Source organism: Dermacentor andersoni, chromosome 10, assembly GCF_023375885.2.
Source record: "Dermacentor andersoni chromosome 10, qqDerAnde1_hic_scaffold, whole genome shotgun sequence".
Classification (NCBI taxonomy): Eukaryota; Metazoa; Arthropoda; class Arachnida; order Ixodida; family Ixodidae; genus Dermacentor; species Dermacentor andersoni.
This window is the reverse complement of record NC_092823.1, coordinates 52287554-52314598: the sequence shown is the minus strand read 5'-3', so window position 1 is coordinate 52314598 and position 27045 is coordinate 52287554. Positions and strand designations below refer to the sequence as shown.

Genomic DNA, 27045 nt, shown 5'->3' with positions numbered 1-27045 from the left:
GCCCGACACGTAGGATTTAATAAACCCCAATTTTTCGTTGGGGGTGCTATATAAAAGGTTCATGTCTGGAGACAAAACTAGTTTCGACGTCGCTAGCGCGCGCGTAAGCGCATGGGCACACACAAAAAAAGTGCTTTTTGCTGTCACATCAAACCATTTTAGTGCACCTTTCCAGAAATTCAAGTGCACTCTCAGCGACGGCCGCACCGCTGGTGGTGGTTAGGCGCAAGGCATTATGGGAGAAGGGAGCGGCTCGCACGCTGCAGGCAAGGCGTGCAGGCGAGATGCATTGTGAAAAGCTTTGCGCACACGGAACGAAGACAACAAGAAAAGGATCCATAAGACCAGCGCAGTCTTTGTGTCCTTTTCTTCTTGTCTTCCTTCAGTATGCGCAAAAACTTTCCAGAATGAAGTCAAACCAACTAGGCCGCCTTTCAGTCTTAGAGCAGGCCAGTCTCTGGCGGATCCGGCGCCCCTGCTTGTCAAATCCTTCCTCTTTCTGCATGGCGGCGACGGTGTTCTATGCAGTCACGTTATCTTGACTCTCTAGCGGCGTCAGCGGCATCCAGCGGTATCAGTCGGTCGCTGCTAGCGCTGGGGGGATGAAAGGGGGGCGGAGCTGGTTACGAGGCCGACGACAACGCCGACGACGACGCGAAACCCAGGAACGGACGCCAAAGAGCTGCGCTCTAAAACTCCGGACGAATAGAATCGCTTGCGCCTGCCAGAACCAGCACGTGCGCGGTAGGCAAGGATATGAGCAGCAATTGGTGCGATGTCATGGCCCGTGGGAGGTTTGTCCACTTCATAACTAGTTGCACCGACCAAGTAAAGAACATTAAACTGCAGGGTTTGATCTGAACCACGATCTGATTATGAGGCACACCGTATAGCGGGGGACGCCTGATTATTTTTTTACGACACGGGCTTCTTTAACGTGCATGTGCCTAAGCTCGAGAGTCCTTTCTTTTTGCATTTTGGCACCCCTTTGGAATCGAACCCGCGACCTTGAGCTCAGCAGCGCAAATGCATATCTGATGGCCACTGAGCTACCGCGACGGGTCATGAAGCCGACGAAATGTACAGTGATGTCAAAATGTTTAGCTTACAAGGTGATTGAACTTTCGTTAGCCCCTTGAGTCACAAACTACATAACTGAATGTTCTTACTGTTACACGTGACTTCAATATTCACGTTACGAGCCAGAAATTTCTGCCCCGTTCCAGAAATATATATATAAATTCGGAGGCCTACGCTGTAAATTGATTTACATCCTTAAGATATTTTATGTCTAAGTCAGAGCCTAACAGAGTTTGACTAATTGAAATAATTATTACATTACTACTATACTAAGGTTACTTTTTTTTTTTTATTGCGATAAAGGCTTGCCCTTAAGGCATAATTCTTGGAGCGTATATGTGTATTATATTGACACGTGTACTTATCTGTATCGGGCAACCACGTTTCGCCGCCTAACAAATGTAATCGCACAGCGTGGGACGCGCCTGCATGTATCCGAAGTTTCTGGAAAGTTATCGATGCTTCTATCCGCTGTCTGTTGTCGCCGAACCTTATGTTATCTGATTTCATCGCGTGACGCGAATGGTGTAGAACTTTGTGGAAGGCACGCGGGTCCGAACGATTAGTCTGGAACATTCGACGACTGCACTATAAAAGCCGACGCGCATGACCCGCTGTTCAGATTTCCGACGATCGCCGACTGTGTTCGCCGCTTTCGTTGTGCTATAAGTGTAGCCTGTTTTGTGGGCACAAGTTCGCCCAATAAAAGTTAGTTTTCTCGTTCACAGTATTGCTACTGTGTTCTTCTACGTCACCACCACGTGACATCTGGTGGAGGTGCTTTGCGTTCATGTACCGGACGCCCCCACAAAGCCGTGACCCAAGCCCTCACTCGGAAGACACCAACGTCGCCAAGAACCAGCGAGGTAGCCGCAGGCTGCAAGGACTGCCCCCGGAGCACGGACTTTTGCCTGAGACGACTAGGAAGATGGCCACCACGTCAACCCCAATGGCAGCCCCAGCGTCACCCGTCGTGCTGCAGCAGCCCAGGGAGCCTCCGACGTTCCGCGGTTCAACTTTCGAGGACCCGGAAAGCTGGCTCGAGACGTACGAGAGAGTCGCTACCTTTAACAACTGGAACAGCGACGACAAACTGCGATATGTCTTCTTCGCTTTGGAAGACGCGGCCAGGACGTGGTTCGAGAACCGAGAAGCCACCTTAACGACCTGGGAACTTTTCCGAAGCGGCTTCCTGCAGACGTTCGCAAGCGTCGTACGCCGAGAACGAGCCCAAGCGCTATTAGAAACCCGGGTGCAGCTACCTAATGAGACGACCGCGATCTACACGGAAGAAATGAGCCGTCTCTTCCGCCACGCCGACCCTGAAATGCCCGAGGAGAAGAAAGTCCGCCTGCTGATGCGTGGTGTGAAGGAGGAACTTTTTGCCGGAATGGTACGAAGCCCACCGAAGACCGTGGACGAGTTTCTTCGCGAGGCCACCAGCATCGAGAAGACACTCGAGATCCGAAACCGGCAATTCGACCGCCGCACAAACTCGACGAACTACGCCGGAGTCCAATCACTGGCCACCGACGACCTGCGCGAGGCTATCCGAGCGGTCGTGCGGGAGGAGCTACAAAAGCTGTTCCCACCATCACAGCCTCAAGTGGCTTCGATTGCCGACGCCGTGCGTGAAGAGCTCCAACAACAACTTGGAGTAGCCCCTGTATCGCCCCAGCCTGAGCCGCAAGCGATGACCTACGCCGCCGTCGCACGCCGTCAAGGTCCCCCTCCGCGACCGCGCCAGGGCCCTGTCACGCCGCAGTTCCGTCGTCCGCCGCCGCCAGCGCCAGCACGACCACCCGTCGCCCAGCGGACCTACGCGAGGAAGACGGACATTTGGCGCGCTCCTGACCACCGCCCGCTCTGCTACCACTGCGGAGAAGCGGGGCACATCTACCGCCGATGCCCATACCGGGAGATGGGACTGCGAGGTTTCGCCGTTAACGCGCCGCGGCCACAGATTGGCGAACGACCTCGCGATATCGCCGACTACCTCGCCGCCACTCAGTGGAGCCCTCGACGAGCTTCCCGTTCGCCGTCACCAGGCCGCTACCTGTCGCCGCAGCGCCGACCATACACTGGCCCAGCCCGGGGCCGGTCCGTCAGCCCATATCCGGAAAACTAAAAGCAGCAACCGATGGAGGTGCGGTTGCTGTTCGTCGAACTGACGAAGATCCTCCGCCGCCGACGAAAACGACGAAGAAACCATCTCGACGACTTCATGACGACACGCCGCCGTCCCGAAGAAGTCGGGAAGCCAAGAGTACACCGAGGAAAGACGACTTGACGACGCGACGTTCCAGCTTCAGATCAACACGACGCAGCCGTGATCCGACGCCAAGACCCAACTGCAACGCCAGACAAAGAACCACCGACCTCGACGTGCTTCTCGACGGCCACGCAGTCACTGCCTTAGTCGACACAGGGGCCGATTACTCCGTAATGAGTGGACACATCGCCGTCCAGTTGAAGAAGGTTAAGACTGCATGGGAAGGCCCTCAAATTCGGACCGCTGGAGGACACCTGATTACGCCGACAGGAATGTGCACGGCAAGAATTACCATTCACGACCGGACTTACCCTGTCACCTTCGTTATCCTCCAACAGTGTTCACGAGACGTCATTCTCGGCATGGACTTCCTCAACCAACACGGCGCAGTCATCGACCTGAAGTCGAAGTCAATAACGCTGTCGGAAGATCATGCAATACCGCCGGAGAGCCCTCGTAGTCACCACGCCTTGAGTGTGCTTGAAGATCAAGTGAGCATCCCGCCTCGCTCCAGCATTGTTATTTTGGTCGGCACCGAAACACCCGCTGACGTAGAAGGCGTCATCGAAGGCGACCAACGTCTACTGCTCGACCGTGAAATTTGCGTCGCAAGAGGGATCGCTCGACTGCACGGAGGAAACACGAAAGTGTTGCTGACAAACTTCAGCAAGGAGTTCAAGCACATCAACAAGGGCACGACGATCGCATACATCGAGGAAATTGTGGAAACCAGCGATGCCTTTGTCCTCTCGGATTCTATCGCATCTACCCCGACAACCGTAGTTCCCGAGCCAGACTTCGACATAAGTCCAAGTCTCCCCGTGATTAAGCAGCAACAGCTCAGAAGTCTGCTTCGACGATACAAAGGCTGCTTTTCGACGTCATCGAGGATTCGACAAACACCAGTCGCAAAGCATCGCATAATAACCGAAGAATGCGCTCGACCACTACGCCAGAGCCCTTACCGAGTTTCGACGCGGGAACGTGAAGCTATAAGAGAACAAGTCGACGAAATGCTGCGCGACGACATCATCCAGCCGTCGAAAAGCCCGTGGGCATCCCCTGTTGTCCTGGTAAAGAAAAAGGACGGAACCCTACGTTTCTGTGTCGATTATCGTCGACTGAACAAGATCACGAAGAAGGATGTATACCCCCTCCCACGGATAGACGACGCATTAGATCGGCTCTGCAATGCTAAATACTTCTCGTCGATGGACCTCAAGTCTGGCTATTGGCAAATTGAAGTCGACGAAAGAGATCGCGAAAAGACCGCCTTCATCACCCCAGACGGCCTCTACGAGTTCAAGGTTATGCCATTTGGACTGTGCTCGGCGCCTGCAACGTTCCAGCGCGTGATGGACACGGTTTTAGCAGGATTGAAGTGGCAGACCTGTCTCGTTTACTTGGATGACGTCGTTGTCTTCGCCGAAAATTTCGACGAACACCTTAGGCGGCTCGCAACGGTACTCGAGGCCATCAAGTCATCAGGGCTCACTCTGAAGCCAGAAAAGTGCCGCTTCGCCTACGATGAGCTTCTGTTCCTAGGCCACGTCATCAGCAAGTCTGGAGTCCGCCCCGACCCGCAGAAGACAGCTGCCATCGCAAAGTTCCCGCAGCCCACCGACAAAAAGGCAGTGCGTAGATTTCTTGGCATGTGTGCCTACTACAGGCGATTTGTCAAGGACTTTTCACGCATCGCTGAGCCGCTGACACAGCTAACTAAATGTGACATCGAGTTCAAGTGGGAAACGCCGCAGGCCGACGCATTTGAAGAACTCAAACGACGCATGCAGTCGCCGCCCGTACTTGCGCACTTCGACGAGCTCGCCGATACCGAAATCCACACTGACGCCAGTAGCCTAGGCCTCGGTGCCGTCCTAGTCCAGAGAAAAGATGGACATGAACACGTGATAGCTTACGCTAGCCGGTCGTTGTCAAAAGCGGAAGGCAATTATTCCACAACGGAAAAGGAATGCCTAGCCATCGTTTGGGCTACAGCGAAATTTCGCCCCTACCTATATGGCAGGCCATTCAGAGTGGTCAGCGACCATCACGCGTTGTGTTGGCTAGCTAACTTAAAGGACCCTTCAGGACGGCTGGCACGGTGGAGCCTCAGACTACAAGAATACGACATCACTGTAACATACAAGTCCGGTCGAAAACACTCAGATGCCGATTGCCTATCACGCGCCCCCATTGGCCCGCCGCCGCAAGATAACGAGGACGACGACGCCTTCCTTGGAATAATAAGCGCGGAAGACTTCGCTGATCAACAACGAGGGGACCCGGAGCTAAAAGCCCTTGTCGAGTATTTGGAAGGGCACACCGACGTTGTCCCTAGGGCATTTAAGCGTGGATTATCTTCGTTCACGCTTCAAAACAACCTACTCGTGAAGAAAAACTTTTCACCAGTCCGCGCCAACTACCTTCTTGTTGTTCCGTCGGCGCTGCGTCCAGAAGTACTGCACGCCTTACACGACGATCCCACTGCTGGGCACCTCGGATTCTCCCGGACGCTGTCGAGGATACATGAAAGGTATTACTGGCCGCGTCTTACCGCCGACGTCGCCCGTTACGTCAAGACATGCCGAGACTGTCAACGACGCAAGACACCACCGACAAGGCCACCAGGGTTACTACAGCCGATTGAACCTCCTCGTCGACCATTCGAGCAGATTGGGATGGATTTGTTGGGGCCGTTTCCGACGTCAACATCCGGGAATAAGTGGATCGTCGTGGCGACGGACTATCTCACCCGATTCGCTGAAACAAAAGCTCTACCGAAAGGCAGCGCAGCCGAGGTGGCGAAATTTTTCGTCGAGAACATCCTGCTGCGACATGGCGCCCCAAAAGTCCTCATCACCGACAGAGGAACGGCTTTTACAGCAGAGCTCACCCAAGCCATTCTGCAATATAGCCAGACAAGCCACAGGAGGACAACTGCCTACCATCCGCAAACTAATGGTCTCACGGAGCGCCTGAATAAGACCCTCGCCGACATGCTAGCGATGTACGTCGACGTTGAGCACAAGACGTGGGACGCGGTCCTGCCGTATGTAACCTTCGCTTACAACACGGCGGTGCAAGAAACAACACAGATCACGCCGTTTAAGCTGGTTTACGGCAGGAACCCGACGACCACGCTCGACGCCATGCTGCCCCACGTCATTGACGAAGAGAATGTTGACGTCGCTAGCTATCTCCAGCGTGCCGAAGAAGCCCGACAGCTCGCCCGCCTCCGGATCAAGAGCCAGCAGAGGACCGACAGCCGACGCTACAACCTACGACGACGCTTTATCGAGTACCAGCCCGGTGACCGTGTTTGGGTTTGGACCCCTATACGCCGACGAGGACTGAGCGAGAAGCTTTTGCGTCGCTATTTCGGACCGTACAAGATCATCCGACGTATTGGCGCACTGGACTATGAGGTCGTGCCAGACGGCATTTCGCTATCACAGCGGCGCCGCTCACGACCTGAAATAGTCCACGTTGTGCGACTCAAGCCGTACTACCAGCGTTAATGAACTTTGGGGCTTCGCGTAACTGACCTTTGGACTTTGTTTCTTTTCGTTGTTTTGTTACTTATGTTTAATAAGTGTCCTGTTGTGTTTCGCTCTCTTATATTTGTAGCATCGGGACGATGCTTTTTAAGAGGGGGGTATTGACACGTGTACTTATCTGTATCGGGCAACCACGTTTCGCCGCCTAACAAATGTAATCGCACAGCGTGGGACGCGCCTGCATGTATCCGAAGTTTCTGGAAAGTTATCGATGCTTCTATCCGCTGTCTGTTGTCGCCGAACCTTATGTTATCTGATTTCATCGCGTGACGCGAATGGTGTAGAACTTTGTGGAAGGCACGCGGGTCCGAACGATTAGTCTGGAACATTCGACGACTGCACTATAAAAGCCGACGCGCATGACCCGCTGTTCAGATTTCCGACGATCGCCGACTGTGTTCGCCGCTTTCGTTGTGCTATAAGTGTAGCCTGTTTTGTGGGCACAAGTTCGCCCAATAAAAGTTAGTTTTCTCGTTCACAGTATTGCTACTGTGTTCTTCTACGTCACCACCACGTGACAATATGTGTATTATGTGTATTATTATTATACATTGTTTTGGTTAGTATGGGGACATTTACATTCAGCGCCATGTTTCAGATATTTCATTTTGTGGCCAATAGCCGAGGGGTGGGGGACATTCAAAACTAGGTTGTGCCTCCATACGAAGACAGCGTCACTGAATTAAAGAATTAGAATATGCCACCACCCGCAAAGAACATTGTTTCGTGCTTTGGAGGTCGCAGCCACTGCTGTCTATGGTAATGACACAAAACTCGAGAGAGCTGTTGTTGCAAGTGGCTTACAATTTAGAACATTACACAAATAAAAAGCACTGAAGTGTTGACATCAAGGGTTTTGGAAGAATAATAATAATAGCTTTCCTCCAGCTGTGTCTTCCTTTCTTCGCAATGACGAAAGGATATCTGCGCTGAAAGCAGCCACCAAGAAGCATCACGACACAATTTCCAGCTGTACTTTAGTAATCTCCGCATGTACTGTACCGTATATGTACTGTATTTCCGTTTACTGTAATTTCTGCGTGTACTGTAGTACCCCTTTAATTCATTTAATTCAACTACTCAGTTTTATCTTTACGCACATTTGATCCATATCACATTCTCCCCATTTCGTGCAAGTTTATAGAGGCATTGCTTTCATGGGCCTTCCAACTGTTAGCAGTTTATCATTATAACTTAGAGTCTAGGTGCTAATGTGGTTTATACTGTTGGGGACTCGGTGCTGACGCCCGTTATTGCCAATGGGTCGCAAGCCCCAAGGGTAGCGTTGGCCTGGCGGCCTGGGGCACTGGAAGCATCCGAAGGTCCCGGCAAAGCATGAGAAGACTGGTAACAGAACAACTTGTTTATTCTAACATAGCAAAAGAGCGGCCGGTCAGGTCGACCGAAGTGGAGAGACGGGAGAGCACGTAACTCAACAGAAGAAATCGGAGCCTCTCTCCTGGCGTCCGGGGGCAGCTGCTCTTATACTCTCGGCGTCGCGGGCCAGAAGGAAGGTCACGGGATGAGCCCACGCGACGGCGGAGCATGAGCCCACGACGGCGCGCACGGTCGAGCCGAGAGACATGGTGAGCCGAGTGTAGTGACGCATCGCCAACCCGCCGACGGACAGACCTGCTGGCCCCTCACTTGGGGAGCTCCGCTCCCCGGCTGCCGCGCTTTGACAAGCGTGGGCACACACACACACACGCACATACGAAGACACGTGGCACTGAAACACGCCTGGACACGCTTGGCGGGGAGGCGTTGCGGCGGCGTCGAACGGGCCAAAATGTCTGCCGCTTTGAGCGAAGCCCCGGCGTCCGTTGCATCCGCGCCGGCATTACCGCGCGTTGTAGGCGAAACGTAACAGACCGCCCCGCCGGGGGAAGGAGATCCCGATGGTCAGGGGACTGCATCCGCTGTCCGGAGGGATGTCGCTCGATGATGCTCATAACCGAAGTCGGGCGTCCTTTGGCATTTCTTGAGCGCAGCGCACAGAGAAGGCCTCGTTCTCACGTTCACGTTCACACAGGACACTGCAAAGTGACTTCGGGAGAGTTGACATTTTTGTTCTCGTTTCCGGCAAGCGTTAGAACTACGCCGAAAGTCAACCGCTCAGTCAGCAAGCACGGCACAACCCTCACTAAGCCCTGCCAGGCTCTTTCCCCTTTTATACTGCTGCCTAGTTCCTTTCAGTAGTTTAGCAGCACTCAGAACGCGTCCATAAATCGGAAAATTGCACTAGAAAGCACATCATCACTTTGAAACACTACACAAAAGCAATAGGTTAAAAATCCTGCCTCAGGAAGAAAAACATCAGTAACAAGCAATTTTGAGGCTGATTCCCACGTTAGGGGCTTCGACTTAAGCCATCGGCGTTACCGTTGAGACTCCCCTTTTTGTAACGTACCTCAAAGGAATATTGTTGCAAAGCGAGGCTCCAGCGCAGGAGGCGGCCATTTTTGGGAGAGATGGTCTGCAGCCATTGGAGAGGGCAGTGATCCGTCTCAATGATAAACCTCGAGCCAGCTAGGTAACATGACAATTTCTGAACGGCCCACACGATACACGCACACTCTTTCTCGGTGGCGCTATACGCCTGCTCACGACTCGTCAGCTTACGACTAGCGTACAGGACGGGGTGTTCTACTTCTCCATTTTCCCGTTGGCACAGTACAACGCCCATGCCTCGCTCACTAGCATCACACTGAACAACGAACCCTTTTGTGTAGTCGGGCGATCGTAGCACAGGCTGGCTTGTTAGGGCGCTTTTTAGGGCGCTAAAAGCTCTTTCCTTTGTCTCGTCCCAGACGACTGTTTGCGGCTCTGTCTTTCTTAGAGCATCCGTTAGGGGAGCCGCGATATCAGAGTACCTGGGGATGTACCTCTGATAGTAGCCGGCGACACCTAAGAACGACCGAATATCGGTCTTCGTGCGCGGTTGCGGGAAGTCTCGCACAGCGGCCACCTTTATTTCAGAGGGGCGGCGACGACCCCGACCAAACACGTGTCCGAGGTAGACAACCTCGGCCTGTGCTAACTGGCACTTGGGAGCCTTGACTGTCAAGCCCGCATCGCGCAGGCGGGTTAGCACTGCCCGCAAGTGCGCCATATGCTCAGGCCAGGATGCGGAGAATATCGCTACGTCGTCTAGATACGGTAAAGCGAATTCTTGCTGTCCCCGCAACACTTTATCCATGAGGCTTGAAAAGCAGTATGGCGCGTTCTTCAAACCAAAACTCAAAACTTTAGGACGGAATGTCCCCATTGGTGAAATGAACGCCGCATACCTACTAGCCTCTTCTGTAAGTGGAACCTGCCAATAACCCCTGACAAGATCTAGGGTGGAAATAAACTGAGCGCTACTCACTCTCTCAAGGCGCTCCTCGATGTTAGGGATCGGATAAATTTGATCCTTAGTGATGGAATTAAGCCTGCGGTAGTCGACGCAAGGACGAGGTTCCTTGCCCGGTACCTCAACTAAAATCAAAGGGGAGGTATAATCACTCTCACCCGCTTCAATAACACCGAGCTGTAGCATTTTCGTTACCTCAGCCTCCATAATATCGCTCTGGCGGGGTGACACCCGGTACGCCTTGGATCGTACTGGCTCTGGGGAGGTAAGTTCTATGTCATGAGTAAGGACAGAAGTCCTACCAGGCCTCTCAGAGAACAGACCTTGAAACTCTTGTAAGAGCTGGTGTAGTTCGGTTTTCTGCTCAGGCGACAGCGATGCTTTACTTATTAAGTCACTAATGACTTGATCGGTGTCTTTCCTGTTCGTCACTGAGCCTAGTCCCGGAAGCTCGACCGGAAGCTCTTCTAACTTTCCCGCATCGGGAATTTCCTTTCCAGTATCTGGTGCCTTTAACGCTACAGGCTCAATTTTATTCAGTTCGGGCGTGCTCTGAATATCAGCTTGCTGCACCTCTGACCCTTTTTCATTGTTTGACAACGTCGGTCCCGCAACTACCGCCTTTGCAGCGAGCTCCCGAACCTTCGATCTGGTTAAGGCCTGAACGCTAGCCTCACCAAACAAAAGCCCCTTCTCGCGCAGGAGGTGATCGGACCTGTTCGAAAATAAGTACGGGTACTGGGGGGGGGGCAGCATAGATGACACTGCGGCCTCCGTCTCAAGTGCTCCGAAAGGTCCTTCAATAAGCACTTTTGCTACCGGCAGACACACGCTATGAGCTTCCACTGCTTGCTTGATCCATGCGCACTCGCCCGTGAACATATCGGGTTCTACGTAAGAGGGGTGAACTACATCCATTGTAGCTGCGGAATCGCGAAGCACTCGGCACTCTTTCCCGTTCACGAGGAGGTCTCGCATGTAAGGCTCGAGAAGCTTCATGTTCTCGTCAGTGCTGCCTAATGACAAAAACACGACTTTTGGTTTTGTTTCTGGGCACTGCGCCGAAAAGTGACCCGGCTTCTGGCACGTATAACAAACGCGCGCTTGCCTCGTCTCGAACCGCTTTCTGCGTTCGGCTTCGGTTGCCGCCGTCTCCTCACGTTCGGTCGGACACTGCGCCGAAAAGTGACCCGGCTTCTGGCACGTATAACACACGCGCGCTCGCCTCGTCTCGAACCGCTTTCTCATGGGCGTGAACTTCGGCCTCTCAAACTTGGAGCCAAATTCACCCTTTTGACCGTCCTTAGCTCCACGAGCCCGACGCGTCACAAACTCCTCGGCTAGCTCAGCGGCTCGAGCCACCGTACTAACGTCTGGCCTATCCAAGATCCAGTACCGCACGTTCTCAGGTAACCGACTATAAAACTGTTCTAGCCCGAAACACTGCAGAACTTTCTCGTGGTCACCAAACGCTTTCTCTTCTTTGAGCCACTCCTGCATGTTTGACATAAGCCTGTACGCAAACTCTGTATATGACTCACTTCTGCCTTTCTCGTTTTCCCGAAACTTCCGACGGAACGCCTCCGCTGACAGCCGGTACTTTTTTAGCAGACTCGATTTCACTTTGTCGAAATCCTCTGCCTCCTCTCTCTCCAAGCGAGCGACTACGTCGGCCGCCTCGCCGGGTAGCAAAGTGAGCAAGCGCTGTGGCCACGTTTCCCGAGAGAACCCCTGCTTCTCGCACGTTCGCTCAAAGTTAACCAGGAACAAACCAATGTCCTCTCCAAGCTTAAACGGCCGCATCAGGTCAGTCATTTTGAACAATACTCGTTCTCCTGCACCGTGTGCCTGACTTCCATTACGAGCGCGTTCCATCTCTAACTCGAGACGCTTCATTTCCAATGCGTGTTGACGGTCGCGCTCTTCTTTTTCTTTCTCTTTTTGTTCTTTTAGTTCGCGCTCCTGTTTCTCTTTTTGTTCTTTAAGTTCGCGCTCCTGTCTTTTTGCCGTCTCCCTCTCCTCAATGGTCTCAAGGCATTCCGACAGCTCGTCATCCTCAGCTTCTAACTCAAGAATAGCCCTTAGCAGTTCTGGTTTTCTGAGTTTGTCTGAGACATCCAGACCCAACTCTCTTGCAAGCTCCAGCAATTTCGGTTTGCGCAACGACTTCAAATCCATGGCTGCTCTGAATGCTGCTTTCTCTACTGCCTACTATTGTCTTGCCGCAAACTAACCCGGCAGCAACGACAACCACAATTACCAGCTCTGTTTCTAACACTAACAAAAGCCTGGCAAAACTCAGAAGAAGAAAGTCCCGCACTCACCAAACCTCGCAGCCAAGACTTCAGCGCAGTCGTTCCGCTGCAGGCAACCAGTCATCACACAGGGCTCGTTGCACTGCTCCCGGATGGTCGTTTGTGCTGCTCAGCATACATTCAACCGCATCTCTTCGCTGCTGGCCTCCGTTGTCGCGATCTCACCGCTGGCAACCAGTTGTTGGGGACTCGGTGCTGACGCCCGTTATTGCCAATGGGTCGCAAGCCCCAAGGGTAGCGTTGGCCTGGCGGCCTGGGGCACTGGAAGCATCCGAAGGTCCCGGCAAAGCATGAGAAGACTGGTAACAGAACAACTTGTTTATTCTAACATAGCAAAAGAGCGGCCGGTCAGGTCGACCGAAGTGGAGAGACGGGAGAGCACGTAACTCAACAGAAGAAATCGGAGCCTCTCTCCTGGCGTCCGGGGGCAGCTGCTCTTATACTCTCGGCGTCGCGGGCCAGAAGGAAGGTCACGGGATGAGCCCACGCGACGGCGGAGCATGAGCCCACGACGGCGCGCACGGTCGAGCCGAGAGACATGGTGAGCCGAGTGTAGTGACGCATCGCCAACCCGCCGACGGACAGACCTGCTGGCCCCTCACTTGGGGAGCTCCGCTCCCCGGCTGCCGCGCTTTGACAAGCGTGGGCACACACACACACACGCACATACGAAGACACGTGGCACTGAAACACGCCTGGACACGCTTGGCGGGGAGGCGTTGCGGCGGCGTCGAACGGGCCAAAATGTCTGCCGCTTTGAGCGAAGCCCCGGCGTCCGTTGCATCCGCGCCGGCATTACCGCGCGTTGTAGGCGAAACGTAACAATACCCACAAAATTGATGCAGGAACCATCGATGATGATTGTGAATCTAAGCAAACAGCTTGAATGAACGAACGAATAAGCGAACGAGCGGATGAACGAGAGAGCAACAGCATACTCTCCCTCTCCCATTTCTTCTGCCCCTTACTGCAAATCAGTTGTGCGACAGTACCGCCCTCCTCCTTCCTCCCTCCCCGCAACTCGGTTGCGTGAGAGCACGCACCCTTTCCTTCGGCACCTTTGTATCGTAACTCCGACCACCGACCAACAACCACCGTCGTCCATCAACCACCACCTACCATGGACCACCGCCAACTACGAAAACGGGCGAAACAGGCTGCCACTTTCAAAAACCAGGCTCTGAGCGTGCGTCTTGACCCGAAAGGTCAATGTGAAATTGCTACCTCTGAGCTCCTCCCGCTGACAGCAAATACAATTTTTGCATGGCTTGCATGACGTCACAAATTGAGGCGCAGCTGTGTCGCCTGCTCCGAAATATTCCGAAACCGTGTGCGCACCCTGCTGACGTGGTGCATGCCCACCGCTGTGCGAGTGCTCGAGCAGGAACCACACTTGGCAAGAAGTTGTAGGCTGGACCTGCAGATTTCTGACGTGAAGTGTTCAGAACGCAAGTCCGAAGCACGTCAGCCCTTTGGTCCAACGTTCAGCCCCCAACGTGCCTCACGTTTCATGGGCTCTTTGGGAGGGACGACGTCGGATTTTCCTTGATCCGCCCGCTGTGGCAGGAACTGCAAATCAAGGTCATCGCCGTTGCATTGTGCCTACGAGTCTTGAACTTATGCGATAAAAACATACCGAATCGGAGAGCGCCTGCTGAAACTATCTGGAGCGGATGCATAGACGCACATACAAGTGAAAACGAAACCATGCAGAAGGCACTCGATTTTGTCACCTGCCAGTGACCCCAGACTGACTGTGCAAATCTGATAGCACACACACACACACACACACACACACACACACACACACACACACACACACACACACACACACACACACACATATATATATATATATATATATATATATATATATATATATATATATATATATATATATATCACATACATATTTTGCTACCACACCAAATTAGCTCAAGTTCTGCCATCTTGCTGTGGGACGCATACGGCATACTGTTTAACATACAATGCACATTTCAAGCTAGTTCAAAAATTCGGCGGTTCTCTCAGGACACTGGTAAAACATCGCATTTATGGCGGTTTCAAATTCTGGTATAGCAGTTTATTGCAAGGACCACAGCTACTAATCTACACAGTTTAAACTCTGCACACATAGAAACCACAATTACGCGTTATCTCCATTTCCAATAAATTTGAATATTCGCAAAATTTAATTTTCTGTGGGACAGCGGGCCGACTATCTGCGCAGTTCGTAAAACGCCTATAACGCTTTGAATCGCTTGTAGTACCAGTTGTTTACTGCAAAAGGCCGTAGTTGAACAACACGCTTGAAAATTATCCCGTGAATCACCAACAAAGTGACACTCATCGATGAAAATTTACACCCGCTTTAAAATTTAGCGATGCAGACATCACGAGGGGCACCAACAATAGCAAACTCGATTTTTTTTAAAGCCAGGTTGGTAACATATTGGTATGTGCTATATTGAAAATCTCGTACCATAAAGTACAATTTAGCCGCCAAAATTAAGCTGCACCCCCCCGTTCCCAAGGACCGGGTGTCGGGGAGTGGAGAAGAGGGCGGCTCAAGTACCTCCTGTGTCAAGTTGGCGACGCGTACACGCATGCTATGTTCGCAACCATATTTTTTTTAACCATGCTTTGTTCGACACTCCGTTTTTTTTTTTGTCATCTTATGTCATATGTAGTGAAGCAACAATATTGTAGCAATATAGACGCTATAATCTCAAGCAGTAAACATTTTTTTATGCTTTGTGGCGCGATTCATATTTCACATTTACGCACCGTTGAGATATCTGTAACATGTGAACTTTGTGCATATTGCATTTGCTTCTTCAGGTTCTGGAAGTTATTTTCACAAATCACGGCTGCTTGTTCGTTGCATGAAGGATGCTTGTGTATTAAATAGAATATACATTACCTGTGCAGCAAACTGGCATATCAAACAAGTATATGTCAATGCGGACGATTTGCTGTACATACGTATAGTATTAGAGATGAAACAGGTTTTAATTTTACTGAACGACGTCCAATTTATGCACAGTAAACTGCAGAACTAGTTGCGGTTTACTCTTGCCTTTCTGTGTGTCCGATGATTTGGCATGTCTGTAACCTGTCTTTTGTTCTTCATGTTGCTCTGCTAATCCACTCAGATGCGTGCCATCCTCGGCTTCAAGAACTTGGAGGAGGAGAACAGCGACCAGTGCCCGTGTGGGGAAAACCTGCGTGAGGCACTGGGCACCATGCACGAGGACCTGGTACAGCGGCTCAAGGCAGCCTCCACGGTTGATGAGGTGGCCACAGAGGAGGATGCTGATAGCAAGAGCTCCCTGCGCCAGAAGCTCACGTCTCTGGTGAACTGGGTGAAGTCGCAGGAGGAGACTGGTGGAGAGGAGAAGGAGCACATCATACTTCCGGAAGGTGAGCCGCTTTCATTTTCTCAATTTTATTGAGACTTCATTTTTCAGCAAGCACAAAATGGCTCACGCGTTCATTGGTTCATATAGCTGCAGTGGCTTAATGCTAGGCCTAGTAGGGAAGCGGTCATTCGATTTCAATATTTATTTGAATTAAACAATATGCAGCAAGTGTAAGGCCAATAGCCGTTGACAAGTCAATGCCGGTAACATGGCTATAGCCATACATGATACATAACAAGCATGAATCACGCATGGCTCTTGAGCAACATAACAGAATGCGGAAAACTCGAAGCTATCCATGAAACTCAAGCACCCTATCCTCTGTGATGTGGTAGTCAATACACGAATTACTTGGTGCGTAGGATTTCTAAAAATTTTCATCCTGGTTTCTTTGCCAACTTTTAATTTAGGGGTGTGCAAATACCAAATAGTAGATTTCAAATGGAATATTGAATCGAGTCAAGATAAAAAGACGACTATAGAATCGAATATCGAATAACAGAAAATTTTTCGCAGGTTTTAACGCTTACGAATTTCGGGCAAGAAAACACGGTCTTCACATGCTCGGCAGTCTCCTAGCATTGCACAACAGGAATGTAGCAAGCAATTGGTAGGTTAGGTACATAGAAATCAAGGCATACAGTAAGCTACAATTTTTTTAAGGGAACACTAACTTAGTATGCCATCACTGATTACACATCAGTTCTAGAATACTATGTCAGGAAAGTATGTTATTTTATTAACAGAACATCTGTGGAACTTAATCAAGCGCTTTTTTTTTCTCATAAGCTAATGGATTAGTGACGTTCATTTGTACTGAATACCGATGAGCTTCTCACTTTAATACTGGACGCGTTTTGAGGCAGTCTTTTATTTTGTGCATAAAAAGTTTTGCTTTCCAGTTTTTCTCCAAATTCAGAAGGGCTGGCCCAACTTCCCGGCAGGTTGGTTATCGTAAGGCCAGCCTGCGCGACAGACATAGTGTCTGCGAATCACGTGACTCGATCACCGCCCCCCCCGCCCCTGGCGACGTCGCGACGGTAAATTTAGGACAGGCGCTGTACGCTCAGTTTCGTTGTCAGGTTTGGCGCAATTATTTTCCGCCCGTGAAAGATTCTTAAATGTAACGTAGTGGCTGCTGCGAATAGATCTACGTTGATGGGGCACCAAACCGCAACTTTTGTTGCCAACACCCGATGAAGCAGCGCTAAGTAGGCTTAATGGCCGAACGAGGCAGTAGCCGTGACGAAAATTCGCAGCTGGCTGATGCGGTAACGGGCCGCAAGCCGTCGCGGAATGCTTGCCGCTAAATATGTTGGTACGGGTGGCTCATATCAGCTGCGTTCGCTCCCAAGAGCGCGCGTGCATGTGACGGCTGTTGAAGCGGCGCGAAGTTGGCGCCGCGCATTCAACAGTGAGCTTATCGGCGGCTAATCGCCCCGATCTTCGCACATGCGTTCGCTATTTACGAAATACGTGCTGCTGTGGTTGCCGTTCCCCCTGTCCGCGTCGCGTTATCATTTCGATCGGTCCTGTCGACCCCAGCGAGACTTGTATAATGGCAGAGGCGGACCGGCCGACGCGGCGCCATTTTCCGGGAACCCGCCGTGGTTGCTCAGTGACTATGGTGTTGAGCTGCTGAGCACGAGGTCGCGGGATCGAATCCCGGCCACGGCGGCCGCATTTCGATGGGGGCGAAATGCGAAAACACCCGTGTACTTAGATTTAGGTGCACGTTAAAGAAATTGGTCGAAATTTCTGGAGTCCTCCACTACGGCGTGCCTCATAATCAGAAAGTGGTTTTGGAACGTTAAACCCCATAATTTTTTTTTAATTGTCCGGGAGCTGTGTGCGCGATCCCGCATCGGGACGACGTCGCGGAGCGCTCGAGGTGACAGTCCGCTACCGCGTCAGCCGGGGCGGCCCGTTCGCGGCGCGCTCGACGCTCCCTCTGCGCCAAAAAACAAAGTGAAACGCTGGCCTAGGCGGCATCGAGTACGAGGGGCTTCTGCGGCACACGCGACATCTGGCACTGCGCGGGTCACCATATCGAGTGTTCGAAAAATTGAATAGCAGATATTCGATTCGCGAACCAAAGTATTCGAACGTTGACAGTTCGATTCGGTTCGGTTATATTCTAGGTTCGCACACTGCTACAATTATTCGATTACATGAAGGACACATATGCTAAAGGCTAAGCCGTACATTTCAAGTTGGACTGTCATCTGGATTAAGCACTAGAGTTGACATCAAGGTGGTGGCGATGGCAAAATTTGCAGGGAAAGTATACCTTTTTGTCTTCCTCTCCGAGGAGTCTATCGTTGTGGTAGTCGTCCTTCTCTTATACAAGTGCACTACCGGAGCACTAAGACAATATAACAGTGATTATTTTTCTGCTCGCCAAAGAAATTGGAGCAATTCCCTATTTAATTGCGACATTGTTGTAGTATTGTGTTCTGGTTGGCATGTGGGTGTAATTCTGGAACTTAGGAGTGAGTTTGACCTAAAGTCATGTATCATAGACTGTAACATGAAGAGAAAGCCTGGAAATGGATAAAAATGGGTTGGAGTCCATCTAGTCGGTGCTCTAGATTAATAAAATGTTACTGATGTGCTTCCTAAGAATAGTACGTAATTAATGCATGCTGCAGTGCTGATTGATGGGGCTGAAAGCTAGAGGATAACAAAGAAACTTGAAATAAAACTAAAGAATGAAGCAAGATAATAAAAGGATAGGAAGACAACAGTATCCATTACTCAAGAAAATGGGTATAGCTGCTAGTTTAGTTGAGATTAAGACGGAGAGAGAAAGGAGTGAAATGTGAAAGGCAGGGAGGGTAAATGGAAGGCAAACATGTAGTTTTCTGCTCTGCACTAGGGCAGGCCTGGTTAAGAGGAGAATAAACGATGTAGAAGGAACGCAGAGTAAACCACAGGCACACACACACGCACACACAAAAACACACACGCACACACAAAAATAAAACATGGGAGGGCGTAGCAGTCGTTCAGCTATAGATCACGTGAACACAGAAACTCCAGTAGTGTCTTCATGGCTTTATGCTGTGACGACTGGATAAGTGCGCATTCCGAGATTTTCTGCTCCAAAAGTAGTTAAGGCTAGGAAACCCAGTGGAAGGTTGCAGTTGGTAAGATTAACTATAAGCGATAAGATTAAGAAATTTGTAGGCATAGGATGGAAATGGCTGAAGCAGAATATAGCTATAGGTAACTGCAGATCACCTGTACAGGTCTTTTTCATACAGTGCGCCTAAACAGTCTCACTACTGTGAATGATGATGATGTTTACACTTTGTGTGCAGAGATCTTCACCCGCAAGGTAGTCCAAGTGGTGGTCAAATGGGCAAAGCAGTCAGAGATCGAGGACCGCGAGGTGGTGCGTCAGATGTTTCGCCTGCTACTGCGCATATACAGCTCAGTCGGGGAGCTGATGAACGCCTTGGAGAACACGTACGTCATCAGCCACCGCAGTCAGGCCGACATCATCAGCGTGCTCAGCCACCTGGGACGGGTGCGTGCCTTACTGCCTGTCCAGATGTCGCCCCTCGAAGAGGAAGTCATGCGCAAGAGCCTCTGGTATGTCGGACATTTTGTTTTCGTGTTCATATTTTTTTTCATTCTGTTAACGTCTTTCATTTCTGCCAAGAAATATACATACAGTAGAACCTCGTTCATGCATTAAAAAAAATGCGAGAAGCGTATTAAACGAGAAAACGTACGATCCGAAGTAACTAAAAATTTAGCGGGCTTAACTATTGTTGACATCTGCGTAATGTGAAGCGTCGCGCGGATCGTTGCGGCACGAGGCGCCGTCGCGCTCCGAGAAACTGAAAAGCATCGGCGACGGGAAACTGAAAAGCAATCGAGCTGGTGGGCGACGCCGGATGTCGCCGAAGCGATACGTGACGCCCACATCGCGCCGCCTGCAGCAGGGAACGGCGGCGCCTTTGGATTATCGCCTACTAAAAGCGTGCAGTACGCCGTTAATGGCACTACGCACCACGCGCTGTAAAACGGGCAGGTGAAGATGCTTATCACAAAAGGCTTGGCGGCGATAACTGTGAAGACGGCGTGCGACGACCGGGGTGGATATTTGCTGGTACTGGAATAAAATACTGTGCGCGCCGTCGTTTTCACCTGAGACAAGCGGCTATGGAGGGTGTCCCACGTAACTTGACCCAAGATTTCAAAAATGAAAGGCGTATCGGAAGCAGACCTTCTCCGGGGTCGTCGCACGGGGCCTATGTGTTTCACAGCGCGTGATGCCGTCGGAAGCGTAATACACGTTTTTAAGGGGCGATAAACGAAGCGTGCCGCCGTTTCCTGCTGCAGACTGCGGTCGCTAGATCCCATGTGAACACAAAAAGGCGCGAAGCGCGCGCGGTCGATAATGGCATAAAGGTAGTCCCCCGTAACTTGAGCCAAGACTATAAAAATTTAAGGCGCATCTAAGCGGAATTGAACCGAACGCATACTATTCGCACTGGCATATAGCAATTAACTCCGGCAATTTTTCGTTTTCCCCGTTACTCACTTATTAAGTTTATTTTACCCGACTTTTTCATTATTGACTGAGGACCCCCAGACATGATATGCAGATTTGTAGAGCACCTTCAGATACTACCGATCGAGTTGCTTTCTGTACGATACGTCTCAGGCAGTCATTTTTCTGGGTTGCAGAGAAAACCCGCGACATATGAAAAAATCCACGTGACGGAGCGCTTGCGCAGTGGTATCGTGCTGCTCTCAAGCGTGCATTCGGTAAACGAGGTCGGCTGCATCGTGACTGGCGACGGGGAAGCGGCAGGGAGTTCTTTATCTCATCTGCAGCGCTCGGCCAGCAGCGTGCATTTGCGCCGTCATCCGACGGGAGCCGACCGTCCGTGGAGCGCGTTCGCCGGTTTAACCTCACATGCTTTCACTCATACAGAACCTCACGGCGACGGCGACGGCATAAATGCGCCTGGAGTGTCCATATAATTGCTATCACAATAAAAAATGCCCGAGTTACTATAGGGCAGTGCGAATAATATGCGTTCGGTTCAGTTCGCTTCCGACGCGCCTTTCAATTTTAAGTTATTGGCTCAAGTTACGTGGGACACCCTGTATACGATTCACGATCGCTGTCGCCTCGCGCCTTTTTATTCACATGGGATCTAGCGACCGGAAAACTTATACGATCGCAGTCTGCAGCAGGGAACGGCAGCGCGTTTCGGTTGTCGCCTATTAAAAGCGTGCGCTACGCTTCCGACGGCACCACGCGCTGTAAAACAGATAGGCGAAGATGCTTATCGCAGCAGGATTGTCGGTGATGGCTGTGAATGCCGCGTGCGACGACCCCGGGGAAGATTTGCTGGTACCGAAATGAGAAACAGCGCGCGCCGGCGTTTTCACGTCAGACAGGCGGGTGAGTATTGCAGTGAAGCTGCCGCGGCGCCCAGCTATATTGGGGGTGAACTCCACCACTGGAAAAGCTGGCGCCACCGTCGGCGTGACGTGTCATGAGGGATCACGTGGACACAGCGGTGTCACCATGGGTGTCACGATCCGCCCGTGTTCGTGAACGAGGGAGGGCTCGAGGCACCCTCCGTTAGCCGCTCGCAGCGTGGTGGTGATGAACGACGACTAACTGACCCAGCAGCTGTGCTCGTCTCTGTTTATTGCGGTGCGGTGACCAGTGTTGCCTACTGAGCGTGGCAGGCCACCGAGCCTGGCGGGCCAACGAAGATTATGCCCGAGGGGGCGTCACATGCTTGTTACAAGCATGTGACGGCAAGTACTTGGGCAGCAGGGGGGGGGGGGGGGGGGACAGGTAAACAATCATCCGTCAAGAAAAAAAGTGAAGGAGACAGAAAGGGGTATGTGGAAAACAGAGATGCAAACCAAATGAGCATTAGAGACATACAGGACGTTTAAGCAAGAAACAGCCAAAGAAAATATTTACGATAACTCTAAGGGAAGCTCATTGTTGTTTGAGGCCAGGACAGGCGTACTGCTGACTAAAACGTACCGAGCCAGATACCAGGAGATAGACTTGTTGTGCGGGGCGTGTGGAGAGAAGGAGGAAACGGCTGAACACCTGATACTTGCTTGTAAGCAACTTCACCCCGCAGTTGAATGTAACGGGGAACTATTCAAAGCCTTGGGTTTTAAACACAATGAAAGTAAAATAGACTTTGAACAGGTAGAAATAACTAAACGGAGGCTATCTGATTGGTGGATAATATCAACGCAAAAATAAATGAGTAAATACATAGATATGCATGCATATAGTACCATTAAAGGCTAGGTGGCGCGCGCCGCCGCTGCCCGATTCAAAGGGTTGAGCCTCATCCATCCATCCATCCATCCAAGCGGCTGCTTCGGAACCGCCGAAGCGAACTGAAAACGAAAGTCTAAAGTCCCACCTGCGCCACGGCTCTGATCAAGTGGCGAGGTGCTCCCGCCTTGGATGACAGCATTTGAAAGCACTATAATAGGTAGTGGCTGCTTTTGGAGGCATGCAGCATGGCAGGCTACTACTCGGTGCCGCAGTGTCGGACGTACGCAACGGAGCCTGGTGTCAGCCTTATCCACACATAGTCGCAGGACAAGAAGCTGATTGAAGATTGACTCGCGAAACTTATAACCGGCAAACAGCGATCGGCTACAACTCGGGCATGCAGCGAGCACAGACGCGAGCAAGATTCTCTGATACGGCGTCGGGACTGCGATGTTCGGTGAGTAGCAGAAAACGCGTACTTAGACGCTCGCCCGCTCCCGCTGCACGGCTGGTGACCTGACGCTTTATTTGGTCTATGAACTTGTTGATGCTAGACACTGGCAAGTTCACTGGAATGGAAAGGAAGCAATAAGAAGCACATTTAAAAAAAGAAGGCATGGCACATGGTCATATTTGTGTTATGAATTAATGTACTGGATTTCGAAAAAAAGAAGCGCAGCGGGAAATCGCACGCTGAGAAAACCGATAAACATACAGTGCGGCGCAACTAAAGCCCCTCCATACACGTTTCCGCCGACCAGCGCCGGTGGCGCGTGGATGGAGGGGCTTTAGGCGCAACATGAGAAATAATGATAGTGAAGCATATAAGAATTTAGAAGAAAAGAAAGAAAGATTGAATCGCCGCGACGGCACATCACGAAATTATTTTTGAACAGCTCTGATATCGTCCATGCAACAACGGTTGCTTGTGTACTGCCAAACGTTCATATTATGCTGCCTAAAGCTCGCGGCACGGTGCGAAAACGCGCTCGCCGCGAAAGCAAAATATTGTGCGCGGACATGCATGCAGACGCGCAGTCGGTCGCTTGCGAACCCCTGCGATCGCTGCATTGAGGCTTCATTCTGTTATGCTCCATTTGGTTATGCAGACAGCCCACTATAAGAACATATTTCACATAATTTGCTCTCAGCATTTGCCTACCTTTCGCGCAAGAAGCCGGTTCGGGAGACTCCATCGCGGCGACCATGTGCAGTGGCGTTCACTGTACGTATTCGGCAAGGACATAGCATCTGTAAACGATTCTGTGCTTTCAGTTTGCCCAAGATTATTATATCGATAGTCGAAATCTTCAGGAGGACTGCCACGTGGTGTTTATATTGGGCGCCGTAAGCCAAACCTATGAGGAGCGCGTCGTGTTATCCCTCACACTACGCTAGGGAGGCGCTTTCCGACAGATGGCGACTCCGTAAGTTCGCGCCCCCAATACTGTTCTCGATCGGGCGCGCATCGCGCATTTTTTGTTTACATGGCATCCTGAGGCCGGAAAACGTATCATACGGTCGCAGTTTGGCGAAGTACTGAATGTTGGTGCCGAAAAATCGTGTTTTCCGGGAACGTATGAACAGGTAAAAAATGAGCTAACTCTGTTGTGTCATTTTTTGTGTTCTCGATTGCGAATGTTGGCGCCGGGAAAACGTACGTAATGGGAACTTATCGGCGAGGTTCTGCTGTAGATGTACACAAAACTTTGTTGGACCCCAGAGCCTGGTACACGGAACAAAGTTCGTATTTTCCTTTTGTAGCAACGTAACATACGGCACACACAATTTTCCACAAAAAATTAGAAAAGATACACAAGAATTTTGCGAGTCAGACATATAGTTGTTCACATATCTAACAGAAGCGCCTTTATGCCAGTAAAATAAATTAGTTTTAACATTATTCAGAATAGAATTCCAAATTAGGATTCCAATAAATTTGCATAATCTCTTACCACAAGCACTTTTGCAGGCAGGCAAGTTGAAGTCGTTAATGTAGGGTCACGTGTTTTGTGTAGGTAATGTAAATACGCTTAATAAAAATGGTTCATTCTTTACTAAGGTTTTGTGGGTGACCGTGCATTTGTGTACACTGACGAGTGGCAACATCCAAAGCGATATAAAGAGAGGTGCACTGTCATCTGTCAATGCAGAGGATGTTTTAATACACTGCATGTTTTTGTGTTTGGCTGAGCAGTTTAAATAGGTAGAAAGGAAGAAATGCAAAATAGCCTGAGTGCAAAATAAATGTAGGAAAGAATTCATGTGTTCTTAACAAAACACAGCACCCATATGCGGCTTGCAGATATTACTGATGGGAGTGCCCCCTTTCATATTAGATTTAAATGTAACTTCTAGATACTTAGCAAATTACTTAATCCAATGGGGTATTTTGCAGACTTAACCAGGAATTGTCATAATCTGCTAGTTTTTTCTTAGAATAAGAGGTGGCCTATTTTTTTCTAGTTTTATTAGTGGTGAGCTTATTACTGTAAAACCACTTTCTGTTAAACCATTTTTGAACATTAACTAACTTTTCGCTTAATAGAGCCCCTAGTTCTTCAAGTCTGTTGTGTTCAAAATTAATGATGTGTGATCAGCGTGCATCAAGCCGTCAAAATATTTAGGTATAGATTGGAAATCATTTATTATATATAGGAAGTTGAAAAGAACAGGTCTTAAACAGAGCTCTGCAGTACTCCTGTTAGCATACGCATCAAGAACAGATTAATTTTTTACACATGTTACACATGCATGCGTGTTTGTGTAAGTGCAATATATTTCTCATTCTTCTTGGCCTTCTGTCAAGTGCAAGTGACTTATTAAACTAACTGAAGTTTTCAATGTAAATTGTGTGAGAAAATTCGTAAAGTACGACGTACACGTGAGCTACAGACACGATAGCTTTGGATTGCAATTCAAACATGCTACAAAACATAATTTTGTCACGTGCAAACTCAAAGAAAAAGCCTCCTTTGGAGGACAAATATTCACATGTATGCTGAAAAAGGTTTGTATTGGATAATTTTGGGACATCTGCAGTAGGATATTCAAAACAGGTCCATGTGCGATATCCTTCGGACGTCCGTAATAGGATATACAAAACTGGACTTCCAGCGAATGTTCTATTTGTATCTGAAATGTTACTTGGATGTTAGGACATGATTCGGATGCCCTATGGACAAAGTGTTATTGCTGGGGGGCTTCTTTGTTGTCGAGGAATACTACAACTGCAATTTGACTGTTGTAGAAAGCTGTATTTAATCCGTGGGTTAGAACCAAAAATATGCTCGACGTTTTGGTTCTCAGCCATAGATCCACTTGCTAATGATGCATGCACATTTATGCAGCAAGCAGTGTGCTTCACTCACTTGGTGCAAACATAATGGGGAATAATTTTCAAATAGCTGCTTAAGTATTGCCAGTGGTGCCATTTTCTCAACTTGGATCTCAAGCACCAGCAAAGCTATGCATGAGATGGACAAGACTTGTTGATGTGCTTTATGCAGCACATAATTGGGCATCACTTCAACAAATATAGTATTACATAATTGCCATATTACTCAAGTTATGCATACATAATTGTTGCAAGCTTTTAATGTGTAATTGGCAGTCTGTTCTTGCCTAGTACCAATATTTAGCAAATTGATCATTTGCATCACAATGTACTTAGCTAATGAATTGTGACCGAACGTTCAGTCATTGAACGTAATTGGATACAGAACAAGGTGAGATGTAGATTAGCTGCTTGTACATGGAAAACATGATTTTAGGGCGCTAAGAAGACATCTAAGGGAGAAGCCCACAGAGCACCAACTACCAACTTATTTATTGAAATGGAAGATGGGGCCTGGTGCAATTCCTGTGCCTGCGCAACACAACATTGAGAGATTACCCGTGCTGTTACATCTGTGCCTGAGTAGCATACGATGTTACTGAGGCATCAGTCACAGATGTGGTACCTTGCTTTTTAATGTAGGGTGCCCCAAGAGTTAACTAACAATTTTATTACCACTCCTACCCAGTGTGGCAACATGCTGTCATGCCCATGTTGCCCACCATGTTGTATGGGGTAGGCATTGTTTGTTCCATCAAGCACTAACAAGAGCTCTTGTGCTGCAGTGAGCATAACTGTGCTGATAACAGTGGCAATCATTGTAACCTTGTTACAGCCTGAGAAGGCTAACTGTATGGTAAATAAAATGACGAAGAGGATTATGCATGCTTCAACACTGGTCCCTGGACCTAAAAGGCCTTCCAAGGGCTCCTTGTAACATAACTTCTATAAACTATGACCTCGGCTCACTGTAAACATATTTGCACTGCCCCTGTCAGTCACTTGAAGGCTGTCATCAGTACATTGTTCTGCAAGCTCTTTTACGTTATTTGAACCAAGTTAAAAGAAAGTAGTAGTACATTTTAGTCATATGATAACAATGGCAGATTGTTCGTAGTCATTTTGAGTATAAACTTGTTACAGAGGAAGAGTTTCATTCCTGTTGCTAATCTTTATGGCTCTGAATCGGCAACTCTTTGTGTGCGCAGGGCTCTGGTGAACAACCGAATCTTCTTCCAACATCCAGACCTTATCCGTGTGCTGCGTGTGAATGAAAATGTCATGGACGTCATGATCAACACTCTAGGAAAGCGGGCCCAGACACAGTCCTCGGGCCAGGCTCCTGCAGCAGCGTCTTCGCCTGCCTCACCATCTGCACCCGAAGCCACACCGGCCGACAAGGTAAGAGGCAGTTTGAAGAT

The 27045-nt window shown here is 49.9% G+C and overlaps 1 protein-coding gene across 6 annotated transcripts in view; it reads left to right on the top strand.

Moving 5' to 3' along the window:
- Positions 1 to 27045, top strand: part of RyR (Ryanodine receptor) — a 314977-nt gene that overhangs the window by 158718 nt on the left and 129214 nt on the right. For all 6 annotated transcript variants that reach the window (XM_055062325.2, XM_055062323.2, XM_055062324.2 and 3 more), the window contains exons 52-54: positions 15738 to 16005; positions 19328 to 19601; positions 26833 to 27025. In XM_055062325.2, coding sequence (XP_054918300.2) covers positions 15738 to 16005; positions 19328 to 19601; positions 26833 to 27025 — 735 coding nt within the window. The remainder of the gene's footprint in view (positions 1 to 15737; positions 16006 to 19327; positions 19602 to 26832; positions 27026 to 27045) is intronic.